The sequence below is a fragment of the Dermacentor albipictus genome, chromosome 8 (assembly GCF_038994185.2).
Source record: "Dermacentor albipictus isolate Rhodes 1998 colony chromosome 8, USDA_Dalb.pri_finalv2, whole genome shotgun sequence".
Lineage (NCBI taxonomy): Eukaryota > Metazoa > Arthropoda > Arachnida > Ixodida > Ixodidae > Dermacentor > Dermacentor albipictus.
In genome coordinates this window covers 22,910,488-22,936,602 of record NC_091828.1, presented here as the reverse complement: position 1 = coordinate 22,936,602, position 26,115 = coordinate 22,910,488, and the positions used below count along the sequence as shown (strand labels likewise).

Sequence of the window (26,115 nt, the reverse complement as noted above, 5' to 3'; positions counted from 1 at the left end):
CACCGACCTCGACGTGCTTCTCGAGGGCCATGCAGTCACTGCCTTAGTCGACACAGGGGCTGATTACTCCGTAATGAGTGGACACATCGCCACCCAGTTGAAGAAGGCTAAGACTGCATGGTAGGGTCCCCAAATTCGGACCGCTGGAGGACACCTCATTACGCCAACTGGAATCTGCACGGCAAGAATTACCGTTCATGACCGGACTTACCCTGCCACCTTCGTTATCCTCCAACAGTGTTCGCGAGACGTCATTCTCGGCATGGACTTCCTGAACCAACACGGCGCAATCATTGACCTAAAGTCGAAGCCCATAACGCTGTCGGAAGATCGAGCGATACCGCCGGAGAGCTCTAGTAGTCACCATGCCTTAAGTGTGCTCGAAAGTCAATTCAGCATCCCGCCTCGCTCTAGCATTGTCATATCCGTAGGCACCAAAACGCCTGCCGACGTAGAAGGCGTCATCGAGGATGACCAACGTCTACTTCTAGACCGTGAAATTTGCGTCGCAAGAGGGATCGCTCGACTGCATGGAGGGAAAACTGAAGTGTTGCTGACAAACTTATGCCAGGAGTTAAAGCACATCAACAAGGGCACGACGATCGCGTACATCGAGGAAATTCTGGAAACCAGTAATGCGTTTGTCCTCTCGAATTCCGCCGTATCTACCCCGACGACCATGGTTCCCGAACCAGACTACGACATTAATCCAAGTCTCTCCGTGATTACGCAGCAGCAGCTCAAAAGTCTGCTCCAACGATACAAAGGCTGCTTTTCGACGTCATCGAGGATTCGACAAACACCAGTCGCCAAGTATCGCATAATAACTGAGGAGAGCGCTCGACCACTCCGCCAGAGCCGTTAAGGCTCAACCAGACGTACGCGTTCCAATGCGTCCGCACACGCCGCACTGACTCGACGTCGCGTCGCGCCCGACGGAGGAAAAGGGCGCGCACCCAAACGATGCACGAGTTGCCGCGCGTCTCGCCGCGGCGGCGCAGTGTTGCTAGCTTGCCATGTTCAAGGCAGTCTAGCCTTCGCTTAACGGACACGTTAAGCATGTGTGTTACATATTGCAAGAAAACACAATAAAAGCGGGGAAGGCGAAGCTAACTTCACCACAGACTTCACGACGCGCGCGTGGAGCCGGAGAGATTGCTCAAACACATCACGCTAGGCATCTCGGAGACGACGAGCGCGCCACCTGTCGCTGTCATGACAAAATGCCGCACCGCCATGCGCGGCGCAGCCCAGCCGATGCTGACACCTCCCATTCTAGCCACCCTACCCGGGCTTGCCTGAACGTCGCGCGATGAGTCGTTCCAGAAGTGACGTTGGCTTGCCGTGGTCATGTGAGGTGCGTCATGCTACTGACGCGAGCGGCAGCTTCCGGCGCGGGCGCGAAAAACCTAGCGGTTGTAGGTCTCGACGCCGCCGCGCGCCTACACGCGAAACAGCCTCCGCGCCTGACGCCGTACGCGCCCAGGCGTGGTGCAGCGCGTGCGGGCGCATTGGAACGCGTACGTCTGGTTGAGCCTTTACCGAGTTTCACCACAAGAACGTGAAGCTATAAGACAACAAGTCGACGAAATGCTGCGCGACGACATCATCCAGCCGTCGAAAAGCCCTTGGGTATCCCTTGTTGTCTTGGTGAAGAAAAAAGACGGCACCTTACGTTTCTGCGTCGATTATCATCGACTGAACAAAATCACAAAGAAGGATGTATACCCCCTACCACGGATAGACGACGCATTAGATCGGCTCTGCAACGCAAAACACTCCTCGTCGATGGATCTCAAGTCTGGCTACTGGCAAATAGAAGTCAACGAGAGAGATCGCGAAAAGACCGCCTTCATCACGCCAGACGGCCTCTACGAGGTCAAGGTCATGCCATTCGGACTCTGCTCGGCGCCTGCAACATTCCAGCGCGTCATGGACACGGTGTTAGCAGGATTGAAGTGGCAGACCTGTCTTGTTTACTTGGATGACGTTGTCGTCTTCGCCGAAAATTTCGACGATCACCTTAGGCGGCTTGCGACAGTACTAGAGGCCATCATGCCATCAGGGCTCACTCTGAAGCCAGAAAAGTGCCGCTTCGCTTACGATGAGCTTCTGTTCCTAGGCCACGTCATCCTCAAGTCTGGAGTTCGCCCCGACCCACAGAAGACAGCTGCCATTGCAAAGTTCCCGCAGCCCATCGACAAGAAGGCAGTGCGTAGATTTCTTGGCATGTGTGCCTAATACAGGTGATTTGTCAAGGACTTTTCACGTATCGCTGGGCCGCTGACACAGCTAACTAAATGTGCTGTCGAGTTCAAGTGGGAAACGCCGCAGGCCGACGCATTTCAAGAACTCAAACGACGCATGCAGTCGCCGCCCGTACTTGCGCACTTCGACGAGCACGCCGATACCGAAATCCACACTGACGCCAGTAGCCTAGGCCTCGGTGCCGTGCTAGTCCAGAGAAAAGATGGTCATGAACACGTGATAGCTTACGCTAGCCGGTCTTTGTCAAAAGCGGAAGGCAATTATTCTACAGCCGAAAAGGAATGCCTCGCCATCGTTTGGGCTACAGCGAAATATCGCCCGTACCTATATGGCAGGCCATTCAAAGTCGTCAGCGACCATCACGCTTTGTGTTGGCTAGCGAATTTAAAGGATTCTTCAGGACCGCTGGTGCGGTGGAGCCTAAGACTGCAAGAATATGATATTCTTGAATATGATATGAATATGATATGATATGATATCAATGATATGATATCAAGAATATGATATGAATATGATATGAATATGTCCGGACGAAAACACTCTGATGCCCATTGCCTATCACACGCCCCCATTGACTCGCCGCCGCAAGATGACGAAGATGACCACGCCTTCCTATGCATTTTAAGCGCAGAAGACATCGCTGAACAGCACCGAGCAGACCCGGAGTTGAAAAACCTCATCGAGTATTTGGAAGGGCACACCGACGTGTTCCCTAGAGCATTTAAGCGAGGATTATCTTCGTTCTCGCTTCCAAATAACCTACTCGTAAAGAAGAGCTTGTCACCAGTGCGCGCCAACTACCTTCTTGCCCCGTCAGGACTGCGTCCAGAAGTATTGCATGCCCTACACGACGATCCAACCACTGGGCACCTCAGATTCTCCCGGACGCTGTCGAGGATACAGGAAAGGTATTATTGGCCGCGCCTGACCGCCGACGTCGCCCGTTATGTCAGAACATGCCGAGACTGTCAGCGACGCAAGACACCGCAGACAAGGCCAGCCGGATTACTACACCCAATCGAGCCTCCTTGCCGACCATTCCAGCAGATCGCGATGGACTTGTTGGAACCCTTTCCGGCGTCAACAACCGGAAATAAGTGGATCGTCTTGGCGACGGACTACCTCACCCGCTTCGCTGAAACTAAAACACTGCCGAAAGGTAGCGCCGCCGAAGTAGCGAAATTCTTTGTCGAAAACATCCTACTGCGACATGGCGCCCCAGAAGTCCTCATCACCGACAGAGGAACGGCCTTTACAGCGGAGCTCACCCAGGCCGTTCTGCAATACAGTCACACAAGGCACAGGAGGACAACTGCCTACCACCAACAGACGAACGGTCTTACAGAGCGGCTGGATAAGTCCCTCGCCGACATGCTAGCAATGTACGTCGACGTCGAACACAAGACCTGGGATGCCGTCCTGCCGTACGTAACATTCGCTTACAACACGGCGGTGCAAGAAACAACCCAGATCACGCCATTCAAGTTGGTTTACGGCAGGAACCCGACGACGATGCCCGACGCCATGCTGCCGCATGTAACTGACGAAGGGAATCTTGACGTCGCTACCTATCTCCAGCGCGCCGAAGAAGCCCGACAGCTCGCCCGCCTGCGAATCAAGAACCAGCAGAGGACCGACAGCCGACACTACAACGTCTGACGACGCTTCGTCGAGTACTAGCCCGGCGACCGTGTTTGGGTATGGACCCCGATACGCCGACGAGGAGTGAGTGAGAAACTATTGCGACGCTATTTCGGACGCTACAAGGTCATCCAACGTATTGGCGCACTGGACTATGAGGTCGTGCCAGACGGCATTTCGCATTCACAGCGACGTCGCGCACGACCTGAAGTGGTCCACGTAGTGCACCTTAAACCGTTTTACGGACGCTAACGAACTTTCCTTATTTTTTTTCCTTGCAACGAGTGCTTATTTATTACGTTGGTTTGTTTGCAGCATCGGGTCGATGCTTTTTAAGAGGGGGGTATTGACACGTGTACTTATCTTTATCGGGCAACCACGTTTCGCCGCCTAACAAATCTAATCGCACAGCGTGGGAAGCGCCTGCATGTATCCGAAGTTTCTGGAAAGTTATCGATGCTTCTATCCGATGTCTGTTGTCGCCGAACCTTATGTTATCTGATTTCGTCACCTGACGCGAATGGTGTAGAACTTTGTGGAAGGCACGCGGGTGCGAACGATTAGTCTGGAACATTCGACGACTGCTCTATAAAAGCCGACGCGCTTGACCCGCTGATCAGATTTTCGACGATCGCCGAGCGTGTTCGCCGCTATCGTTGTGCTGTAAGTGTAGCCTGTTTTGCGGGCACAGGTTCACCCAATAAAAGTCAGTTTTGTCCTTCACAGTATTGCTACTGTGTTCCTTGACGTCACGACCACGTGACACTATTGTCGCCATGCCATCCTTGTCCGACCACTTTCATCGTCCCTTCGACATCAATCCTTCGTCGTCATACTGTCGTAATTAGGTTGTCCTCATTCAAACGTAGTCACGCCACGGTTTTCAGGCCATCATCATCATTGCGTCGTCCTCGTACATTCCCCATTAGGCGTTCGTTGTGGTGTGGCCGTCGTCAGGCCGTCAGGGTCATACCATTGTCGTTACTCCAGCTCCATTCTGATTTCGTCATGCTGTCGTCTTCATACAGCCCTTGTCATACAGCCTTCGTCGTGCATTCCCGCCACACTCGTCGTCATCCCAGTGTCCCGGCATTCTCGTTAGCTCATCGTCGTCATACATTTCGTATTAGCATCCATTGTACTGTCGCCGCCATGCCATCGTGGTAGTGTCATTGTCGCTACTGCAGCGTTCGATATCCGAATCTCGTCATGCGGTCGTCGCCAGGTCATCGTCGTCATGCAGTCTTCGTTATACAGTAATCATCACGCCGCTCTCGTCGTACACTATTTCCTGCGAGGGCCCATGTATCGTCTCATGCGATTGTCGTCATTGCCTCGTCGTCGTACAGTCGTCATGCATTTGCTGTCGTACAGTCGTCCTCATGGCGTCCCGGTTACTTCATTCACGCCGTTTTAACATCGACAACATACTCTCATCGTGCCATCATTGTCCCGCCGTCGTCATCTGAAAGTCGTCATCATATCATTGTCGGCATGTCATCATTGTCACACTGATGTTTTGTTGTCATGGCCACTTTATTAACGTCATCGCGTTGTCCTGATGCCTTCGTAGTCAAACCACATCCATCGATCCATCGAAATCATTCCTTCTTCGTCATGCTATTGTAATCACGCTGTCGTCATTCAATCGTACTTAAGATGGTCGTACTTATTATGGTGGTTATGATGATACTTAGTGGTCGTGCCATCACCTTCATTCCAGCGTCGTGAACCTGTGGTTGTCATACTGTCAACGTCATCTCATTGCTCTTATGTCCTCGTCAAGCCGCAAACGTCATACGATTGTCATTATGTAAGAATCGTCGTGTCATTGTCGTCATGCAGCCTTTGTCGTTCCTCTGATGTCATTCCTTCTTCGCCATTCCCTTGTCATCCCTGCGTCAGCGCGAAACAGTCGTGGTCATGCTTCCAGGCTCATGAGCAACCTTGTCAAGTGAGTGTCATAGCAAAGTAGGACGAGACCGGAGTATGTCGCATAGAGCCGAAGCAATGGAAATCTCTGAATCGCCACTGCAAGATGTAAATTAGGATAACTTCAGAAGTACATTGTGTCGCTGCATTGCTCTAACGCTAATCGCATTACGGCTGCAAGTGACTGTGAGATGAGACCTTCCATATGCGTTTTCTTCTACACGCTTAGTCGTCCTTTTTTGTAGGGGAACTGTAAAATGCTCGAACGTAAATTGTTGCCCGCGGTAAGTTCAACTTTCAGCAATTCATCGCACAAGCTACAAGGTGAATCTGCGTATGCAATGCACTTACCCAATCACTACTCAGGTCAAGGGCTTCCGTTATTCCTTTATACGCGAAATGAATCTCTCTGAGCTCGACGTTCTCAAACAGATCCTTGCTGCAGTACACACTGCGGAATTCTGCGCCCGTGCTGGTAATTGTTGAATACCATTCCATTTCTATGCCATTTTGCTCGTACTGCAAAGGACACAAACCTCATGTTACTCAGGTAGTGAAAGAAACGTAGGAAGCGTTTGCTTCCCCCATTCTACAAACATAGAAAGAAGGTTTTATGTAGATAGCAGATATTAGATATAATCCGTCGCACACAGAGCTAGTTCGTCATGATTGCTTTTAGACCAAACAGTGCGCTCAGAAGATCTCAACGATTTGGGAGTTTTAACACTGATAAAAAACGTGTTCGTGCGACGTACAGTGCTCAGCGATTGAAACGCCGTGCTCGGACAACATGGTGGCCGGTACTTTCCTGCACCAGCGGTAGGTGCTGCTCACAGTGATGTGATGCGTTGTAACTGCATTCGGCCTCCTCAGCGATCACCCAGCAATCACTGGTGGCGCAAACTGCGACGGCGGCCGTGCTGTCTGAATATCGCGTTTCAATCGTTGAGTACAGTATATTGAAATTCTACATCTGTGGTACTACTAGTAAAGGATTAACAGCCGCATGATCATTTTTCATTTTATTGCGATAGAAATTTGTAGACGCTAAAGGCGAATTTCACCGTGACATTATGCATACAGTCAAAGTGCGATGACACAAGGTAGCTCATTGTATGATTGTATGACACAGGAGCAGTCCAGGCAGTCACAACAAACGAACGGCCTTTAACGAAGTACTTATTTTGTGCAGAGCACCCGTCGCCATTTTACGTTGAACGCCTACGCCTAGTCACACTGCCAGGTCACGCAGCGACAGGGGGACCATCCAACTCCATTGGAAAGAACCCGCCGGACCAACAAATGCTTCTGCGCATCCTCATGAACCCTGACGTCACCAGCTGGAGCTCCCATCACCGTTTTACGTCGAGCGCCTACGCCTAGTCACTCTGCCAGGTCACGCAGCGACAGGGGGACTATGCAACTGACCATTGGAAAGAACCCACCGGACCAATAAATGCTTCTGCGCATCCTCATGAGCTCTGACGTCACAAGCCGGATACTTAAATGATTCCTTGACTGAGAGCGGCATCACACATGAGCAGTCCAGGCAGCCACAACAAACGAAAGGCCTGTAACGAAATACTTATTTTGTGCAGGTCTGTTCTATTCATATCGTTACTTAAGTAATCATTACTTAGGCTGCCGGACTGCTCCCTACTATGTGCGCGATATGAGTAAAAAGGCTCCTACAACCGTTAACGAACATACCGAGCCTTTGGCAAACTTGACTAGTAGACTTGATGAGAAATATTATGAAATGAAACATGACCTATTGAGCTTGATAGGAACTGAGTAGAACCCTGTAAAACAAGCAATGAACATCATCAATGAAAGCTTTGAGTCATTTCGATCAGAAATGCAAACACTAAAGAGCGAAATAACCAAAGTTAAGGATTACAATAGGAAAGTAAAAAACAACTTGCGTCTTATAAAGTAACTCGGAGACATTAAGAAAGAGTTAACTGACATGCAGCAATACAGTCATAACAGCAACTTGGAAATAAAAGAAATACCTCTAGCCCGAGAGGAGGATCTAACATCGACAATGAAAGCAATTTCGACTTGCATTGGCTCTGAGATTGCCGAGTCTGACATCGAAGTAATTCATCAAGTCCTGTCGAAGGACAAAGAGAAACCCAACATCATATCAAAATTGTACTCTCGCAAAGTTAAGGACCGGGTTCTGAGAGCGGCAGAAAAGCAGAGGCTGAACACGTCCACCTTCGGATTCAAGGATAGTTCGCCAGTGCTCGTGAATGAACACCTTTGTCCAGCAAATAAGATGCTTTTGGCAAAAGCATTGCATGCAAAACGAGAAAAAAATTGGAGAGAGAGAAAGAAACTTTAATGTGATTCTAAAGATTTGTAGGAGGGGTGGTCGGAGCCTCTCAGTCCAGGGCCCCACTGGCCTCTGCCGCCTGCCTGACCTGGCTAATTAAGGACTTTTGTCCTGCCAGATCGGAGCGGGCGAGCTGTACCTCCCACTGCTCCATTGTCCTACTGGTGTTTGGCCTATGAGGGTGTTTAGTGCACTTCCAGGTTATGTGCATGAGGGTAGGTATGCCACCGCACCAAGGACAGTTGGCCCTATAACGAGTGGGATACATGGCGTTTAGCAATTTTAAATGGGGGAACACCCCGGTCTGTATTTTACGCCAATCGGCGGCCTCTTCCCCGTTAAGTTGTGGGTGAGGCGGCGGGTATTTTCTTCGGACTCCACGCTGATGAGCAAGGATGTCTTTGGCATTTAAATTGGTGGAATTTTGTGATGGGTAGTGCGGGTGGTTGGGGTTAGAAGAGGACGCCGTCGCTCGGTTAGTGAACCCTCGAGCTAACGCGTTAGCCTTTTCGTTCCCCTGTACCCCCGCGTGGCCCGGGCACCAGAGTAGGCGATGATGGTTGTTGAAGGATTTCGGGATTATCGCGAGGCTAGCCGCAGTCACGTGCCCCTTGAGAAACATGCGACATGTCTCCTGGGAGTCCGTGACCACGACCGAGTCCCTTTGCGAACGCTCCGCGTGAGCGAGTGCGATCGCCACTGCTAATATTTCAGCCGAGGCTGGGGATCCCGCCGTGGCCGACGCGGTAATTTGCTGTTGGCTGACAGCGTTCCCGACTGCCAGGGCGTACCTCCTTTGGTAGCGCTGCCCGGTCGTGTCTGCATACAGAGCTGCGTCCGTGTAGTACGTGTTGTACCTATGGTTGTTAGAGTAGGCTGATTGAATGTGTTGTGCGCGTGCTTTGCGCCTTTCTTTGTTGTACTCTGGATGCATATTCTTTGGAATTGGGGCTACTGTAATTTTGGATCTCATCGAAGGAGGGAGAGGTACGGCCTGCTCTGTGAGATAAATGGGGTATGCTGGGATATTGAGTCTAGCCAATATTGCCCTACCAGTTTTTGTGAAGCTGAGGCGCTCCCTCTGTCGCATCAGGGTGGCTTGCCTCAGTTCGTCGAAAGTATTGTGCACTGCCAAAGCTAACATGCGCTCCGTTCAAGTACATTTAGGCAGGCCCAGAGCAGCTTTGAAAGCGGTTCGAATTATTGTGTCAGCCTGCTTTTCCTCCTCCCTGTTCAGGATTTGGTACGGTAAGCCATAGGTTATTCGACTAACCACTAAGGCCTGTACGAGCCTTAGGGTATCGTCTTCTCGCATTCCCGCTTTTCGATACGTCACGCGACGTATCATTTGGGCTATGTTGTTGGCTGTGGATTTGAGGGTCTTGAGTGTCTGTAGTGCTCTCCCGTCGCTCTGAAGCCACAAACCCAGGACTCGCATCGTGGGTACCTCTCGGACTGATTGGCCCTCAACCACGATGTTAATCGATCCTCTGGATTTGTAGCCTTTCGCGTGTATCCGGATAACCTCAGATTTTTCGGGTGCGCACTTCAGGCCATTCCATCTAGAAAATTTCTCCACCGCTAATACTGCACTTTGGAGCGTATATTCCTTATCCCCTAGTGAACCTCTGCTCGTCCACAGCGCGATGTCGTCTGCGTAGAGCGTGTAACCTAGGTCGGGTATCCGATCCAGATCGCGCGCGAGTCGACACATCGCAATGTTGAAGAGAAGAGGAGATAATATAGCTCCTTGAGGTGTTCCTTTGTCAGGCATTTTAAATAAATCCGAAGTGATTTGGCCAATACTGATACTCGCCTCGCGGTTGGAAAGAAACGCTCTTAAGTAATTGTATGTGCGCTCACCACCACCCGCGAGTTCGAGTTCTTCCAATATTGCGGCGTGAGAGACGTTGTCAAATGCTCCTTTAAGGTCTAATGCTAGGACTAGTCTCTCGTCGCCGTACGGTATATTAGTTAGAATTTCATCTCTAAGTAGGAGGAACGCGTCCTGGCAAGATAAACCCGTGCGAAATCCTATCATGGAGTCCGGGAACCAGCTCCACTCTTCCAGGTATCGCTGCAATCTGCTATGGATAACCCTTTTATAGAGCTTACCTAGGCAGGACGTGAGCGACACCGGCCGTAGTGTATCAATCGAGGGATTCTTTTTTGGTTTGGGGATCATGATTATTTTAGCCAATTTCCACTCTTGGGGCAAGTCTCCCTTGGCCCAGCACTCGCTATTAAATACCTTTGTGATTTTCGCTAGGGCTACCGAATCCATGTTTCGAATCATTGCATTTGTGATCGAGTCTGGGCCCGGTGCCGAGTTTTTAACTGCGGATTGTGCCGCCTCATACACTTCCGCGTACGTTATATCTTCGTCTAATTTAGGGTTCGCCTCCCCCGCGTATTGTCTCCTCGCGGACGACGATGCCGTAGCAGGTGAGGGTCCTATGTACTTTTTCTGAAGCGCATGAACGAGATCTTGGTCTGTACCCTCGAAGTTGTCTGCTATAATTTGGAGCTTCTTGTTGTTCTCAGTACGCGTGCTCATCGGGTCTAGCATGCTTCGTAGTATTCGCCACGTACTGCTCGTTCCCAGAGTTCCTGACAGGGTTCCACAGAACGTCGCCCACTCGTTTTTAGCGAGCTCGTTGACATGGCCTTGGGCTTGCTCTGCCAAGAGAGCGATGCGTTGTCTCAGGTGTTTGTTTACACGTTGCCTTTTCCACCTCTTGGCCAGTTTCCGCCTCTCTTCCCATAGGCTGACCAGGTGAGAGTCTATCACCGGCACCTCCGCTGTACGCTCAATGGCTTTAGTGGTGTCCCCGTGTGCTCGTCGAAGGAATTCGGTCCATTCTCGCATGTTGGTCGGGGCTGTATCCGACTCCTCCAGAGCTCTCTGGAGTTTTCTATAACGAGGCCAGTCAGTTAATTTAGTCTTTCCTATTGTTCTCCGTATGTTGGGCGTGGAGAGCGCTACTCGGATTATGTCGTGATCGCTTCCCAAATTTTCATCAAAGGAAACCCATTGTGCGTCTCTGATGTTTATTGTAAAGGCACGGTCGGGCGCCGTGTCTCTACTGACGCTGTTACCCGTGCGCGTCGGTTTGCCGATCTGATTGATTGCCCGTAAGCCCAAGGCCGTTGCGGTGCGTTCGAGTAGGAACCCTTTGGGCGACGTTTTCGCGTATCCCCATAGTATGTGGGGTGCATTAAAGTCACCCACTATCACCGCCTTATCCCTGGTGCCCGCTAAATCTTTTGTTGCTGAGAGAATGTGGGGTAGGTCGTTCCCTTTTCTTTTGGGAGGACTGTACAGATTTGTGATTAGTGTGTGTGCCTTACTTCGTTTCTTTGGCATCACACTGATAACTATGGAATTAGTCTCTCCCTCAGTTGGCGGAAGTGTTAATAATTGAGCGTTTATCGACTTGCTCACCAGCGTGGCGACCTTCGAATTTTGAGGATCGCTCAGAGTGTAGTATCCCTGCAATTTGGCCGGCTTGGCCCCGACCTCCTGCAGACATATCACGTCCGGAGCGATTCCGGAGTTTTTGATAAACTGGTGGAACACTGCCGCTTTCCTGGAGAAGGAGCGGCAGTTCCATTGCCATATCTCTAATTGGTCTGAATTTTGTATTCGTTGCGATTTCTTAGCGTGATTAGCCATGTTGCCCACTCTTATTTTAAGCCCGTGACGTTTCCGTGTCCGAGCCGTCGGATTCTGTTACGCAGTGGCTTATTTTAGTTTTTGCCGTACCCGCTCCTATCGCAATTGCGCGTTTTTTTGGTGGGAACAGCCTTCGAGACTTTTGGAAGTTCGCCTGGATGTCAGACGACAAACTGTTAATGCGCAAGACAGAAAATTTGAGAGTTCTGCACGTGACATGCGCAGAGGACCACGATAGAGTATAGTAACCGATTTAGATTATTATTAACACAGAAGTTGAAAGGGCGTCGCACAAACATAAAGACATATCAATGTTCCATTGCAATATCCACAACATAAAGAAAAATGTCGACCAGCTACTAATCTATTTGTCACAACATTCATTTCGATAAGATATAATCGCAATAACAGAAACTTGGCTAAAGGAAGATAAGTACATAAATATACCTGGATATGTGATGTTGTCACAGCCGAGAGCGCATGCGACACCTGAAGGTGGAGTAGCCATGTTTATCAGGAACGAGCTCAGTTTCCAGCGTCTAAATAATTTCTCGAGCACTCAACAATCTGCGGAAACGCTATTTGCGACCACCCCACCTTTATTTTCATGTCACAATCGTACAGACATCATACTCGTAAAGCGGAAAAGTTGCTCCCGAGAGACCGCACACGTGTTAATTATTCGCAAGTACGCACCCTCTTGCAACACACAATGCTCGAAATGCTGTATAACGATGATGTGCAAGAAGAATGCGATAATATTATTTGCAGTATCACGAATGCAGTAAAGCAGTCATCGTATACATGCGCACGACGTAGGTATGATCACGCCATATGTCCTTGGATAACACAGCCTATTCTAGCTCTACTGAAGACAAAAGATTACTCAAGCTGAAGTTAAACAAAACAAATGAACATTACAAGGCTCAGTTTAAGTACTTCAGAAATTGGTCAGTTGGGCTAATGCGTAAATACAAAAGGGCATATTATGCACGCCTCGTTGCCCGTTGCGATACAAAACAAGCATGGCAAATAGAGAAGTGACAGGGCTCGATAACAAAAAGAAAATTCTCCCTGACAACGTCAGAACTAGCCTTGCAAATTATTTTAATGATTACTTAGTCACGGTTGGCGAAAACATCACGAAACAATTTAGTACTGCACGGCCCACTACTTATGTTGAAAAAAGTGCAAACAGAATTCGCTCTCAGGCCATAACAGAAGAGCTGGTGACGTCTGCTATAAAAAAATCTACAGTTGAACAAAGCCACAGGAATTGATGGCATACAAGCTAGGGTACTGAAAGACAATCCAGATATTTTAAGTGCTCCACTTTGTCATTTATTTAACCATTCATTAAATGCGAATTCCTATCCAGATGCATTAAAAATGGCCATAATTGTACCGATATACAAAACGGGCAACCATAATATTCCCAGCAGCTACAGACCGATATCCATATGGAGTATAGTGAACAATATCGTAGAAAAAATTACCGACGATTACGTTACTTCCTAATGCGAAATTTGAGCGCAGCAAATAAGCTGTTTCACCTTTTCGATAGATTGAGGCAAAGAAATTGAGCAACACATGTATGCGCTATCACAGAATTTTTTTTATTTTTCACACGTATTCCTTTAACAAAGACTCCACTAACAGTTCTTGACAGTCATGAAGGAAGCTTTGTGGTCGGAGAAATAGACTGATATATGTTCGACTTGGTACACCAATGCTTGATTCTCAAAGACGAGATCTATACAAGTGCCTCGCGAGGTTGTCACAGCCGTGGGACGCGTTACGAGCGAGAGGAACGGGATATTCTCCCGCATAAGTGTTACGAAATTGCTGTTTGTCTTTATGTCAACATTAAAGTCCCCCACTACTAACATCGGTGTGGATCGATGGACGGTTAATGCGAGTTGCAGGAAGTGCACGACGTCTTTCGTGAGTGCGGTAGCGGACTCACGAAAGCGGTATCAGTCGGTCGCTGCTAGCGCTGGGGGGATGAAAGGGGGGCGGAGCTGGTTACGAGGCCGACGACAGCGCCGACGCGAAACCCAGGAACGGACGCCAAAGAGCCATTTGTGTAACCAGCCCTCCTCCACAGTCTCTCCTCCTCCCTTCCATCATCCTCCCTCGCCCGGAGAGCCGACAGCGCGCATGCGCGGCGGCGGAGCAGATTCGTCGGCGAGCTGGTTACGAGGCCGACGACAACGCCGACGACGACGCGAAACCCAGGAACGGACGCCAAAGAGCCATTTGTGTAGCCAGCCCTCCTCCACAATCTCTCCTCCTCCCTTCCATCATCCTCCCTCGCCCGGAGAGCCGACAGCGCGCATGCGCGGTGGCGGAGCAGATTCGTCGGCGAGCTGGTTACGAGGCTGACGACAACGCCGACGACAACGCCGACGCCGACGACGACGTGAAACCCAGGAACGGACGCCAAAGAGCTGCGCTCTAAAATTAATCGCTCAACAGCTGAAGGACTTCCTTAGCAAGAATAACATAATTTGCCCGGAACAGCGTGGTTTCGTCCCAGGGAAATCCACATCAACAGCTGTGCTTACTTTATCTCAAATACTCATCTCTGCCCTCAACTATAAAAACAGTGTTATTGGAATTTCTATTGACGTAAAAAAGGCGTTTGATACCATTTGTCACTCGGGACTACTGAAAAAGCTAAAGTACTATGGTATTATCGATGGCGCTCATGACTTCCTTTACAGTTATCTCGCATCGCGAAGGCAGAAAGTACTAATTGATGGTTTTCTATCCGAATCTAGGAATGTCACATGCGGTGTGCCGCAAGGATCCGTATCAGTTAGTTAGTTAAATGTGGTTTAATGGCGCAAAAGCAGCTAAGGCTATGCTGCAGCAAACACGAGGTGTTTTAAAATCCCTTTTGTGAAGGAAAAGGCTGTGTTAGTAATGTATATTTTATGTAAAAATCCAATGTCGTGTAGAAATTTACGGACGTCACACAATGGGACTAGCGGATCATCACCTAAAACTAGAGCAGGGTGTAAAGGTATGTGTAGTTGATATAATTTGTGCAAAAATGTTCGTCTGTGTGTTTGAGTCTGCGTACATGTGAGTAATATGTGCATAACTGTTAGTGGCTGTTGACATTTCTCGCATGTTGGTGTGTCTTCTTTCGTAAGTAAGTAATTATGTGTGAGGTGTGTGTGCCCAATGCGTAGTCGGCATAAAACTACTTCGATGAACCGCTCCTGATGATAACATGACTTCCACTCGCCAACTATGGGTTTCGCGAGGTGTAGCTTGTTGTCGGCACAACGGTCCCATTCGCGTTGCCATTTTACCATGAAGGCTTTTCTAATTGCACGGATGCTATCATTATATGGGAGTGTCGTGTTTGTAATATCTTTGTGCGCTGCCATCAATACACATCTATCAACTGCTTCGTTACCTGGTATCCCAACATGGCTTCGGACCCAGCAGAAACGAATTGACCTCCCGTATTCGTTAAGCACCAACATGTTTAAAATGTCTTCTATCAGGGATTCACACTCAGATTTCAGATGTAGAGCCTTCAGTGTGCTTAAAGAATCTGTGTATATGACTGCATGTTTGTGTTTATCAGCGATAATCTTTTTAACACCAACCCATATAGCCAAAACTTCGGCCGTGAAAATAGAGGCGTGTTGTGGCAATCGAATACTTTTTTTCCAATTTTCCGTTATGACCCCCACACCCACGTGTTCTTTCGTTTCAGAGCCATCAGTGTAATATTGCATGTTATTTTGATATTTGTCCTGAACTGCACGAACTTCTTGTGGAATGTGTTCGCGTGGGGTGTCTTTCTTCTTTAAATGATTCAATGTCCAGTCACATGGCGGTTCAAAATCGTACCATGGGGGCAAACGCTGTGGCTTTCTGGCAACCTGGAGGGCTTCGCAAGGAATTTCATAATCCCTTACATATTCCTCATATCGCAGGACAAGCGGTTTAATCATGTTCGGTTTGTTTGTACAGTGTAGGCATGTAAACACTGGAAAATTCGGCGGCGATGGTAGCCACCCACCACCGAGCCCAACTAGGGGACGCTACTAGGTTGGGAATAATACCTGCAGACGCCAGCCATGCATCGCCGCTATAACCTAATATATATATATACCCAAGACAGGATATATTACACAGGGTTAAACCTTGCCGCCAGGAAATACGGAAGTAATTAGAAGTGAAAAGAAGACAGGAAAGATGGAAAAGCGGGAGCGAAAGACGAGGATTGGAGAGGAGGACAGGAAAAAGCGACTGCCGATTTCCTCCAGGTGGGTCAGTCTGGAGGTGCCGTCTATGTGAAGCCGAGGCCGAAGAGGTGTGTTGCCTCCGCCGGGGGGCCTTAAAGGTCCAAACACGCAGCATCGGCTCAACCACCAGGATTCCCTTTTCCCCAGACACGGCTGAGCCGCGCACGGCTACACGCGGCAGGGTCCAACCCTCGTGTGCTCGGGTACGTGGTGTCGCAACACACCAAATGCCTGCTTGCTCAGACGCCCCTGCGGGGCAAGGATCCGTATTGGGTCCCCTTTTATTCGCTCTATACGTTAATGATTTCCCGCGGATTCTACAATCATCTGTCATCGATCATCTGTCATTCAAGCTCTCGGTGAGGCTTTGGTAGGCCTGATTTTTGTGAACGAGAATTGATATGAATAAAAGTACTATCTACTATCTATCTAAAGCAAAAATGTATGCGGACAATACTGTAATTTTATTCACAGGTAGTTCAATTGATACCTTGCAATATACTGTACCCAACGAGCTACAAGCTATTTCAATGTGGTTTCGTGAAAATCAACTCAAACTAAATGCCGATAAAACAAAATACGTTATTTTCCATCCCCGAATGAGAACTCTGAACTACGTTTCAATTGGAGTATCATTAAACAATCGAACCATTGAATGTGTTCCGACTAATAAATATCTAGGCATTATATTTGTCCGTAAACTTACCTGGAGAGATCAAATCATTACCGTTTGAAAATATTTGTCATTCAACTGTTACACTCTGATACGAGCACGTCAACACTTTTATTCGACATTGCTACGAACATTATATTTTAGCCTATTTCACTGCCACCTTAGCAATTGTTGCTAGTCGTGGCGCTAAACGTACATAACATACCTTACTCCGTTATTCCGATTACAAAAACGAGCTGTTCGTGCGATTACTTTCTCCTCGGTGCGTCATCCTTCTAATCCTCTATTTCAGAGGCTGCGTATACCGCCATTTACTGACATACGGGACTACAAGATTTCCTGCTTAGTAAATAAAATAATAAACACAAACACACCTCTTCCGCGCACCATTTTCACGTTTCTATCGTTAAACACATGGCATGCTCACGACGGTAATCTTAATCTCCCTCTTTGTTTGAATGTGTACGGCGAAAGATTAATTCAATTCTCTGCTGTTAAGCTGTAGAATCATTTGCCTCTTGAAACAAAACTCGCAAAAAATTTTGACATTACTGCAAATGCCACTTGTTATCTCACCAAGCACGTTCTTGAGTTTTCTTTGTTTTCTTTTGTTCGTTTTTAGCGCAGTTCTGTGATTATATATAGTATTTACCGCTTATGTACGGTGCTTTCACTATTTTGTTTGTATAGGACGGCTAAATATTGCAGTACACTTTTTTGTATTGTACCCATCATTAGCCGCTTTAGGCTATGGGACCAAAAATCTTTGTATGCACTTTTCATATAACTGTGTAATAAAATTTCCTTTTGATTTCATGATATGATATGGGGGCGAGTGAAAGCTTGTGATGCTCTTCACAGCTCTAGGTGCAATTGCGGCTCCTTTTCCACAGGCAAACAACCTTCCAAAGGTAAAGGCGCTGCTATGTGTGTAGCCGCTGGCGCTTCAACAAAATGCAATTGGCTTACGGTATGCTTGCTAAGGATAGGCGCTGCATATTTGTAGTCATATTCGGGTGGAGTGATAATAACATCCGCAATATGTCGGCTGATTTTCGCATAATAATTGCGCAACAAAATTTTCCTTTATAAGTTAGACAAAAAGCCGGAGTGCGAGATAACTTTCGTCTTTCTAATTATTGAATGTAGAATTTTTCGTGCCCGGCTGGAAATATTGGAGCAATGTCATGTGTGAGAAGAAGCATCCCATCGCATTTGATGCGGTCAAGCAACTCGGACGCCCCAGAGTTCGACGCCTGTAAAGTATCTGGACAGACCTGTCTCACAGTAATCAGTATTTATTTTAAAACATCTAGTACAATCATAGCAGAAAGTTTAGTGAATATATTCGGCATCGTGAATTCTAATGCAGTGGTTTGCGGTGATCTCAATACACGTAACGTCATCTGGGGCTGTGAACATAGCGTTGCTCAAGAAGATGTCATGTTACTGCTCAGAAATGCATTCTGACTGTGACACCTATAAATTATTTCTCAGATATTTCTGCATGGTTGTCGTTGTTATACATTTATGGATATCACTATCGACTCTGTTCACCTGTTTGGGGCTTGCGCACGGGTAACAGATATATAAATGCAAGACTGCGACCACCGCTCGGTTCTGATAAAGCGCCGAGCCACTGAAGAGCACAAGAGACAGGCTTTACTAAAAAAATTCCAAGTGGCAGGATTTCTGTCACTGCACAACTAGCAGGGTAGGCGACATAGGTATACTTACAGTTGTGCAGAAATAGTTTTGCAGGGATATTGAGTGGCAATTCAAACATTTGCACAAAGCAGGTACCCGTTCAAAATGTTTCTGTAGCGGACGGTGAATGCCCAAGGGCTATGAGAAGACGAGCATGCATGCGACCGATCCAGAGGACTGGAGGCACACGAAAATGCACCAACAGTGCATTCAAGCTCGCATCTGCAGAAACTATCTAGGGAATACTGCCGGGAATTCCGCGCATTGTTGTCTCCTGTCCCACTAGTTCCACGAACATGTTCGGTAGCCCACCGTCCGAGTGGCCGAGTATCTTGAAGCCATCCTCTTATTGTCCTTGTTATAGCTCGCAGCGTATCGCAAGTAATGATCGCTCGTGAATTTTGTCAGCAAATAACTGGACCTTGGTTATCAATTACATGTTGTAAATTTGTTAGTAGTGTAGCCCTCGTAAATCGGAAAGTTCGTGCATGTTTTTTTTTTTTTTTGTGAGAACAGCCTCCACTAGAATGTACGCTTGCCTTATATGAGTTGAAATGTGCAAATGCATCATGCCGTAAAAGGACAGCTACCGGAGCAGATGGCGTTACGTATATGATGGTAAAGAACCTCGGGCCTGCTTGTAGAATAGCACTCCTAGAACTTTTTAACGACCTCTTGATAACGACAACTCTTCCTGATTCGTGGAAAGTCGCACATGTAATCCTCTTCCTTAAACCTTGTAAGACCAAACTTTGTCTCGACCCCTTCCGGCACGTAAGCCTCACAAGCTCCTTTTGTGAGGTAACGGAGAAGATAGCGGACTGACGACATCGGCGGTTGTGTGAATACATAAAGGCGCCATCTGGTTATATGAAGCTTTAGAAAACGCAGATCTGCTATTGATGCCGTGGTGGACCTTGCCACAAATATTGAAGATGAATGTACCTGTGGAAATATGATAACCACGGTCTTTCTAGACATTAAGTGAGCATTTCACACTATTAGTCATATACATGTGCTTTTTAGCATGTTAGAGCTTGTTCTATCAGCACAATCTCTGCGATAGATTTCACAGTTCTTAAGAGACAGCAAAATTTTAGGCGAACAAAAGAAGGGCCGATTAAATATCGCACCGCCACACAAGGCGTTCCGCGGGGCAGTATACTTACCCCCTTTCTCTTCAACTGTGTAATGGCAGCTTCACCACAAAAGCTTCCGGTTGGTGTGCATTATTCATTTTACACAGATGACGTCCGCATGTGGGCTTCTGGTTCATGTGTACATCCGCTACAATCGACGTCATAGAAATGTCTCATTGTTATTCACAACTACTTAAAAAGGGGGCATGTGACTATCTTACCATACGACAGCGGTACTGCCTTTAGCGAGAGAGCAGCTAAATAATTTACAGTTTAGTATAGAAGAAAATGCTTCGATGACTGCGAAGCAGAATCATTTCCTCGCGTTACCCATTGTCATAGGTCTCGCCATAGCGGCACGCTTGAAAGGAAGTAAATTGTGCAGCGATATAATGAACGCCCTCCGCCGACTAGAAAGGATAGCATGAGGAGTATCAGCCTCATCGCTATCTAAACTTCACAATGGACTCATAAACAGAAGTTGCTTGTTCGGGGCTCATTCGCCATGGTCTATCGCGAAATTCGGGTCAAAGATTGGAACATTTATTCTCAAGAAGGGTTAGAGTGCGTCTTTGTGTCACCCAGCACGCTCGTGTCCTCTTATTATCGCTGAGTCATGCAAGCGGTCGAAACATGCAGACACGCGTATTCTATTCTAAAGAGGGCTCTTCAGAAAATGAACGCAGGTGAAATCCATCATTCAAGATGATAAAACATAATTACTGAATTGTCAAATATGCAGAATGGATCTCGGTTATTCCTCTTGGATGCTGTCAACGCCCAACATAGAATTATCAGTCAATGGCATCATACGCAAGACAGATTTGTTCATGACAGCTGCACAACCACTTAGACCATTCCAAATTAACGACTTATATTCACAGTATATCCGTGTGTACACGGACGCTTTGTGTAAAAATAATTCGTCGACATATGTATTCATTTTAAGGGACCTGAAGCTGCAACAAAAGTTTAGATTATCCCGTGTTTTATATTGTGCAGTCACTGAACTATATGCAAGCCTTTCTGCCTTGCGCTTCATAGTGTCTGTGGATATGCAGAGAAATTGGTTATATTTGGCGGTTCCTAATCCTCCGTTACGCATGCGGCACATTATGCATTTAACCCTTTCTCTGCCGCGACAGAAGAAGATTCTACTAAATTCACCAGGAATGTTTCCTCGCTCAGTTTTTAGAGCTTTCTGAATAAAACAGCGCCATTACTTCAATTCATCGGGAATCCTTTGTTTCGCAAATTAAAGATAGGTTGAAAATGTATTTACTGCATGACTCTAGTGTCTTGCAGAAAAGCATTTCGCAGAGCACGATACACTATGAAAAAAGAGAATACGAAGAAAAACGTTGCAACAACACACACAAGAATAGTGGCTGCTTTTACGTAGCACCTAACGTAGTTAGCAGGCCGCCTTCGTATGGTAGACTCACGGGCAGTCCCAAGGTCATCCGGGCCATCCATAAAATGGTCGACATTAGACTCCTCAAATAAAAGCACAATGATTCCCGTTTCCGAGCAAAACTCTGCAAAGCTGTGGTCTAATGAGGAGTCGTCAAAACTCTTTCTTTACGCGCGGTTTCATTGCCTCGCTTCGAGGAGGCAGCCATAGCCATGCTTTATGCGGGGTTGTCAGAAAAGGCAATGTACTGAAAGGCGACACAAATGGCACATCGTGGACAAATGTGTCCATCTAGTGTCAGGAATCGCAACTAGATGCAATAGGAGGAGTATAGTCGCCATAGGTCCCCTGAACGAGAAAAGTTTGTTTATCACGATTACGGTCGTCATTGGTTACGTTGGGGCTAATTTCATGGCGACTATGCTTGTCCACAGGAGGTTAGGGGCTAATGCACATTTAGCATATGAAAACATCAAGAAACGCACAAACGCAAGTGCAGGAAATGACATTGTAACATATGAGTGGATTGAAGCACACTGAAATAGTCCATGAAGCACTGCAGCGGAACACTGTTGCAAAAGAGGCGCTACGAAAATGAAAATGCACTCCTGCACTCTTTCTTTTCGCCACAAAAACTTGTCACTAGTATTCCCAGTTTTATTTTACTTCCGGTGCCATGTTCTGTATACTACCCATGTATTTATTTATTTGTTATTTTGACAGCTTTAAGACCAAAGACATCCGTCATTTTTATGTACCACTGCACGTGTTTTTTTTTTCTTCAGTATCCCACTTTGTGTCCGACTGCATTCCTTATATTGATAAATGTTTTTACTGTGCACGCCATTAGTTCCTGCGTTTTTATCATGCCCTACCATTGTGCGTATTTTAAACCCTGCCAACTGCTCATGCGCCTAGATTCCGCATATTTGTCAGTATATCTTTGGTTGTAGTTTCTTTTCTTGTTACTGTTGTCATTGTTATCGGTACACTTTATAGTTCTTGTATCCAGTTTTTCCATATGTATAATGCTAGCCAATATTTTTTTTTCTCTCTTCGTGTTATCCTTTTTCCCGCCCGACCTTGTACTTGCCGCCATACCACATTATCATCAATTCCTCTGCTTTTTCTTATACCCGCCGCCTCACCCACAACTTAACGGGGAAGAGGCCGCCGATTGGCGTAAAATACAGACCGGGGTGTTCCCCCATTTAAAATTGCTAAACGCCATGTATCCCACTCGTTATAGGGCCAACTGTCCTTGGTGCGGTGGCATACCTACCCTAATGCACATAACCTGGAAGTGCACTAAGCACCCTCATAGGCCAAACACCAGTGGGACAATGGAGCAGTGGGAGGCACAGCTCGCCCGCTCCGATCTGGCAGGACAAAAGTCCTTAATTAGCCAGGTCAGGCAGGCGGCAGAGGCCAGTGGGGCCCTGGACTGAGAGGCTCCGACCACCCCTCCTTCAAATCTTTAGAATTACAATAAAGTTTCTCTCTCTCTCTCTCCTTTATGTTAACCTGCAAATTTGAGCCGTACGTTGTACACCGACAAGTTACTTTGTACTTTCTTTATTACCCCCCTTACTCAATGCCCTGTAAAGGGGCCTGTAAGGTATGTTCAGTATATAAATAAATAAATAAATCTCCCTCATAATAATAGTTAAATTGTCCTCTGGTCGACTCAGCACAAACACCTGGTTTGATCAGAAATCAAAGTGCTTCGAGTTATTCTATACAGATTCTAGCATTAAATCATCCATCCCGCCAAAGCTAAGCAACAATAGAAACTTGGTAAAATAATTGCAGCGTCTGTGACTCCAGACTGCGTTCACGCATCGCTTTTTACACGGGGTTCGACGCGCTGTGTGTCCGCATTGCTTCATGTTGACGAAGACGTACAGTACCATCTGCTCCAGTGCTCACAACACGTTATCGCGAGGCCAATACCAACCGAATGCATATTATTTTTTGACCGCGAAACTTTCCATCTGAAAAGTGATACATGTGTACTTGGACCATATCGAACAATAAGGCTACAGAGAAAAGCAGTTCTACGTGCTAAAAATTTCAGTAAAGAGCAAATATATTAGGTTCTTACCGGATGTGTCGTGGTTGACCCCACCATTAAATATTCACAGAATACCAGAAATTGTAAATTATGCTGTATGTCTGGCATTGCAGCTCACGCCTGGCATTTTTATCCATTTTATTTGTCTTGTGTGGATATTAACTGACCTTATGCGCGTGTTTTGAGACTCGTTTGCGCACCTTCAGTCGTTTACGGAACTGTGTATGTCTCCCTTTGTCCTTACATTCACCTGTGGGTAGAACCTTACAAAACTGGATACATTTTTACTACCGCCAATGCGTATCACTTTGTTGCGCTTATGTTTTGCTTGCCCTGCGTTAAGGAGTAAGCAGACGTCAATAAGGCTGCCAACATCGCCTTTCAGTTCAAATTAATAAAAAAAGGCTATCTCCAATCAGCCCTGTCATGCGCTAGCTGATTCCAACTTGCGCCTGAAAATTTCCTCATTCTAGCACCCACTCAGTTTGGCACCGTCTTCGACTGCGCATCTCGTCCATTGGCACCCATTCTGTAACTCTAATGGTCCACCGGTTATGTGCCCTACACATAGCATTGCCTGCCCAACTCCACTCTTTTCACTTAACGTCAACTATAATCAGTAGCGTAGTAAAAGGGGGGGGGAGGTGGCGAGTGGCTATGGGCCCCGGGTGCCAGTTGGGAGAGGGGGGGATGTCACGTATGTCTGAAGACCCCCCCTCTTTCCGCCTACTTGACCGGACGTAAATTGTAAAGAATGCTTCGGTGACCGGCAGGCCGAGCTCATGTATACCCGATGTACCAGACGTGTTTAGTGCCGCAGAATTGTCAGCTGAAGCTTTACCAACACCTTACGTAATAATTGCACGAATGTGCGTGCTAAAAAAATGTATTCGCTAACTGGTCGCTAAACAACTCGCCTTCGCGGAACATTTCATGTGCGACGCGCTCGTGCTCGGAGCGGGCCTCGCTAAACATATACAGTCTAGCAATGTGGCTCTTCGGTCCTTCTTCTAGTCACTCCGCGCTACCTTAAAATAGGATATCTTAAATCCTTGATTAAATAGCAATTATAGAAGAAACGTTGCAATTTGGGAATTGAGGACCCAAACGTATATTTGTAACTCAACAAAAAGTTTTTTAAACAAAATCGTCATGGCTGCTAGAGCCTGTAGTACTTTGGCACTGCGGGCGGCCCAGTATGGCATTGCCGAAACAAATATGAAATAGTGCGGCAGTGACGTCGATCTCTCTATCCTCTCCCTTGCGAGTACAGACGAACAATAGCGCAAGCTTTCGCTGGCACGGCCTTCATGGTGGCCTTCTCGTTTTCTGCAAGGTGATGCCAGGAATCGGCACGTAGCGTGCTTTATTCCGTTCCCAACACTGTGGTGGTACCGCAGCTCATATAATCACGTTCGACAAAAATAGCAAATAAAAAAGGCTCTGTGGATAAGACTGAAGATAACTCGTAATTGTGATAGCATTGACGCCCGCACAACAGGGAAGCAGGGGCCGTTGTTCTAATAGAATGGTGAGATCAGCGTCACTGACACGCTATTTAATTTTCGTTTGGGTTTGGGACTGCGCACAGCCCAAAACACTGCACGCCGTAGTACCTACAACGAATTCTGCGAAGTTTCTTTTGGCCAACGTATGACTCTCGGGCATCAATATTGCAAATGCAATATTGCCTCTAAGATTACGAATTAAATCTTTAATAACAAATTTTTGAAACTTGTGAGCCATATTTTCCACAATGCCGCATCTGTATTGGCTTCCAAGCCTTCCAGTCCGACAGCAGATGTGCGAATGCGCTTATCACAAGTTATCAGTACAGCACCCTGCGCTATTCGGTGCAGAAAATAAAACAACGTGTATACCTGCTACATTCGCTATCTGTGGGACATGCGCGGTATCCAAGACATGCGCTCATGTCTCCCGCACATGTAGGCACGTGCGGAAGACATGCGCGGTAACCAACGCGGCTGTGCTGGTGCTGAAACACTACCCCTCCCCTCCTCCCCGAAAATTTTCCATATCCTTGCCTTCCTGACTACATCCAGCAGAGGAGGGGGGTGGGGGGGAGCTGACAGAAGACCTATGGGCCCCGGGTGCGAGACGACCTAGCTACGCCACTGACTAAAATATAGGCTACCCCCCGTTTTGTCGACGATGCGTACCGCTCTCTTACTGTCTCATAACGCTGCGTCCAGCATCATTCGTTGCAACACTAGTTTCGCGGCTGCTCAATTGCTCTCGCGTGCCCTTGTGAACTTCCAAGTTTCTTCCCCATATGTTAGCACCGGTAGAATGCAATGATTGTGCACTTTGCTTTCCAACGACAGTGGTAAACTCCCAATAACGGTTCGGTAACGCGTGCCGTATGCACTACAACCCGTTTTCATACTTGTGTATACTTCCATCTCATAGTAAATGTCTGTTGTGATTAACCCTTCGTATTAAATATCAGTATGGTCTAGACCCTGTATGTTTTCAACCACGCTGCTCGGGCGCGTCAAGTGCATGCTGCCAAGTCCAACTACCTCTCGTGGGGACCATCGGCACCTTGTCGACAAATAGTGGCCACGGCGCCCATCGGTACGCCTTCTCAATAGCAATCTCGTTTCGATGACTATACGGCGTTTTATATATGCTCGCAGGCATGCCGCTTCCCTCCAACACTTTCCCAGCACCCAACACGGATGGCATATTGACCACAAATTCAAAAAAAACACGACAACTAATCACGCGGCTGTTATTCATTTACTAGCCGTATGCCAGAAATGCGATTTTGCAATATACGCCGCATAGAGGCATCGTTTATCAGACCTAAACCTCTCGAACATATAGCTTCTGAACGTACAGTGTGGCCTAAAATATGATCATGACGAGCTCTATCTGTAAATGAATGATTATATACAATGTCGCAACCTGAGTAGTTGTCTTAATGCGCACATACATGATGATTATCTCCAGTTC

General features: G+C 47.3%; 1 protein-coding gene across 1 annotated transcript in view; it reads right to left on the bottom strand.

Moving 5' to 3' along the window:
- The window catches only part of LOC135912157 (uncharacterized), a 171,207-nt gene that overhangs the window by 78,321 nt on the left and 66,771 nt on the right, over positions 1 to 26,115 (bottom strand). Inside the window, exon 4 of the mRNA XM_065444542.1 lies at positions 6,193 to 6,360. Within this exon, the coding sequence (XP_065300614.1) occupies positions 6,193 to 6,360 (168 nt within the window). The remainder of the gene's footprint in view (positions 1 to 6,192; positions 6,361 to 26,115) is intronic.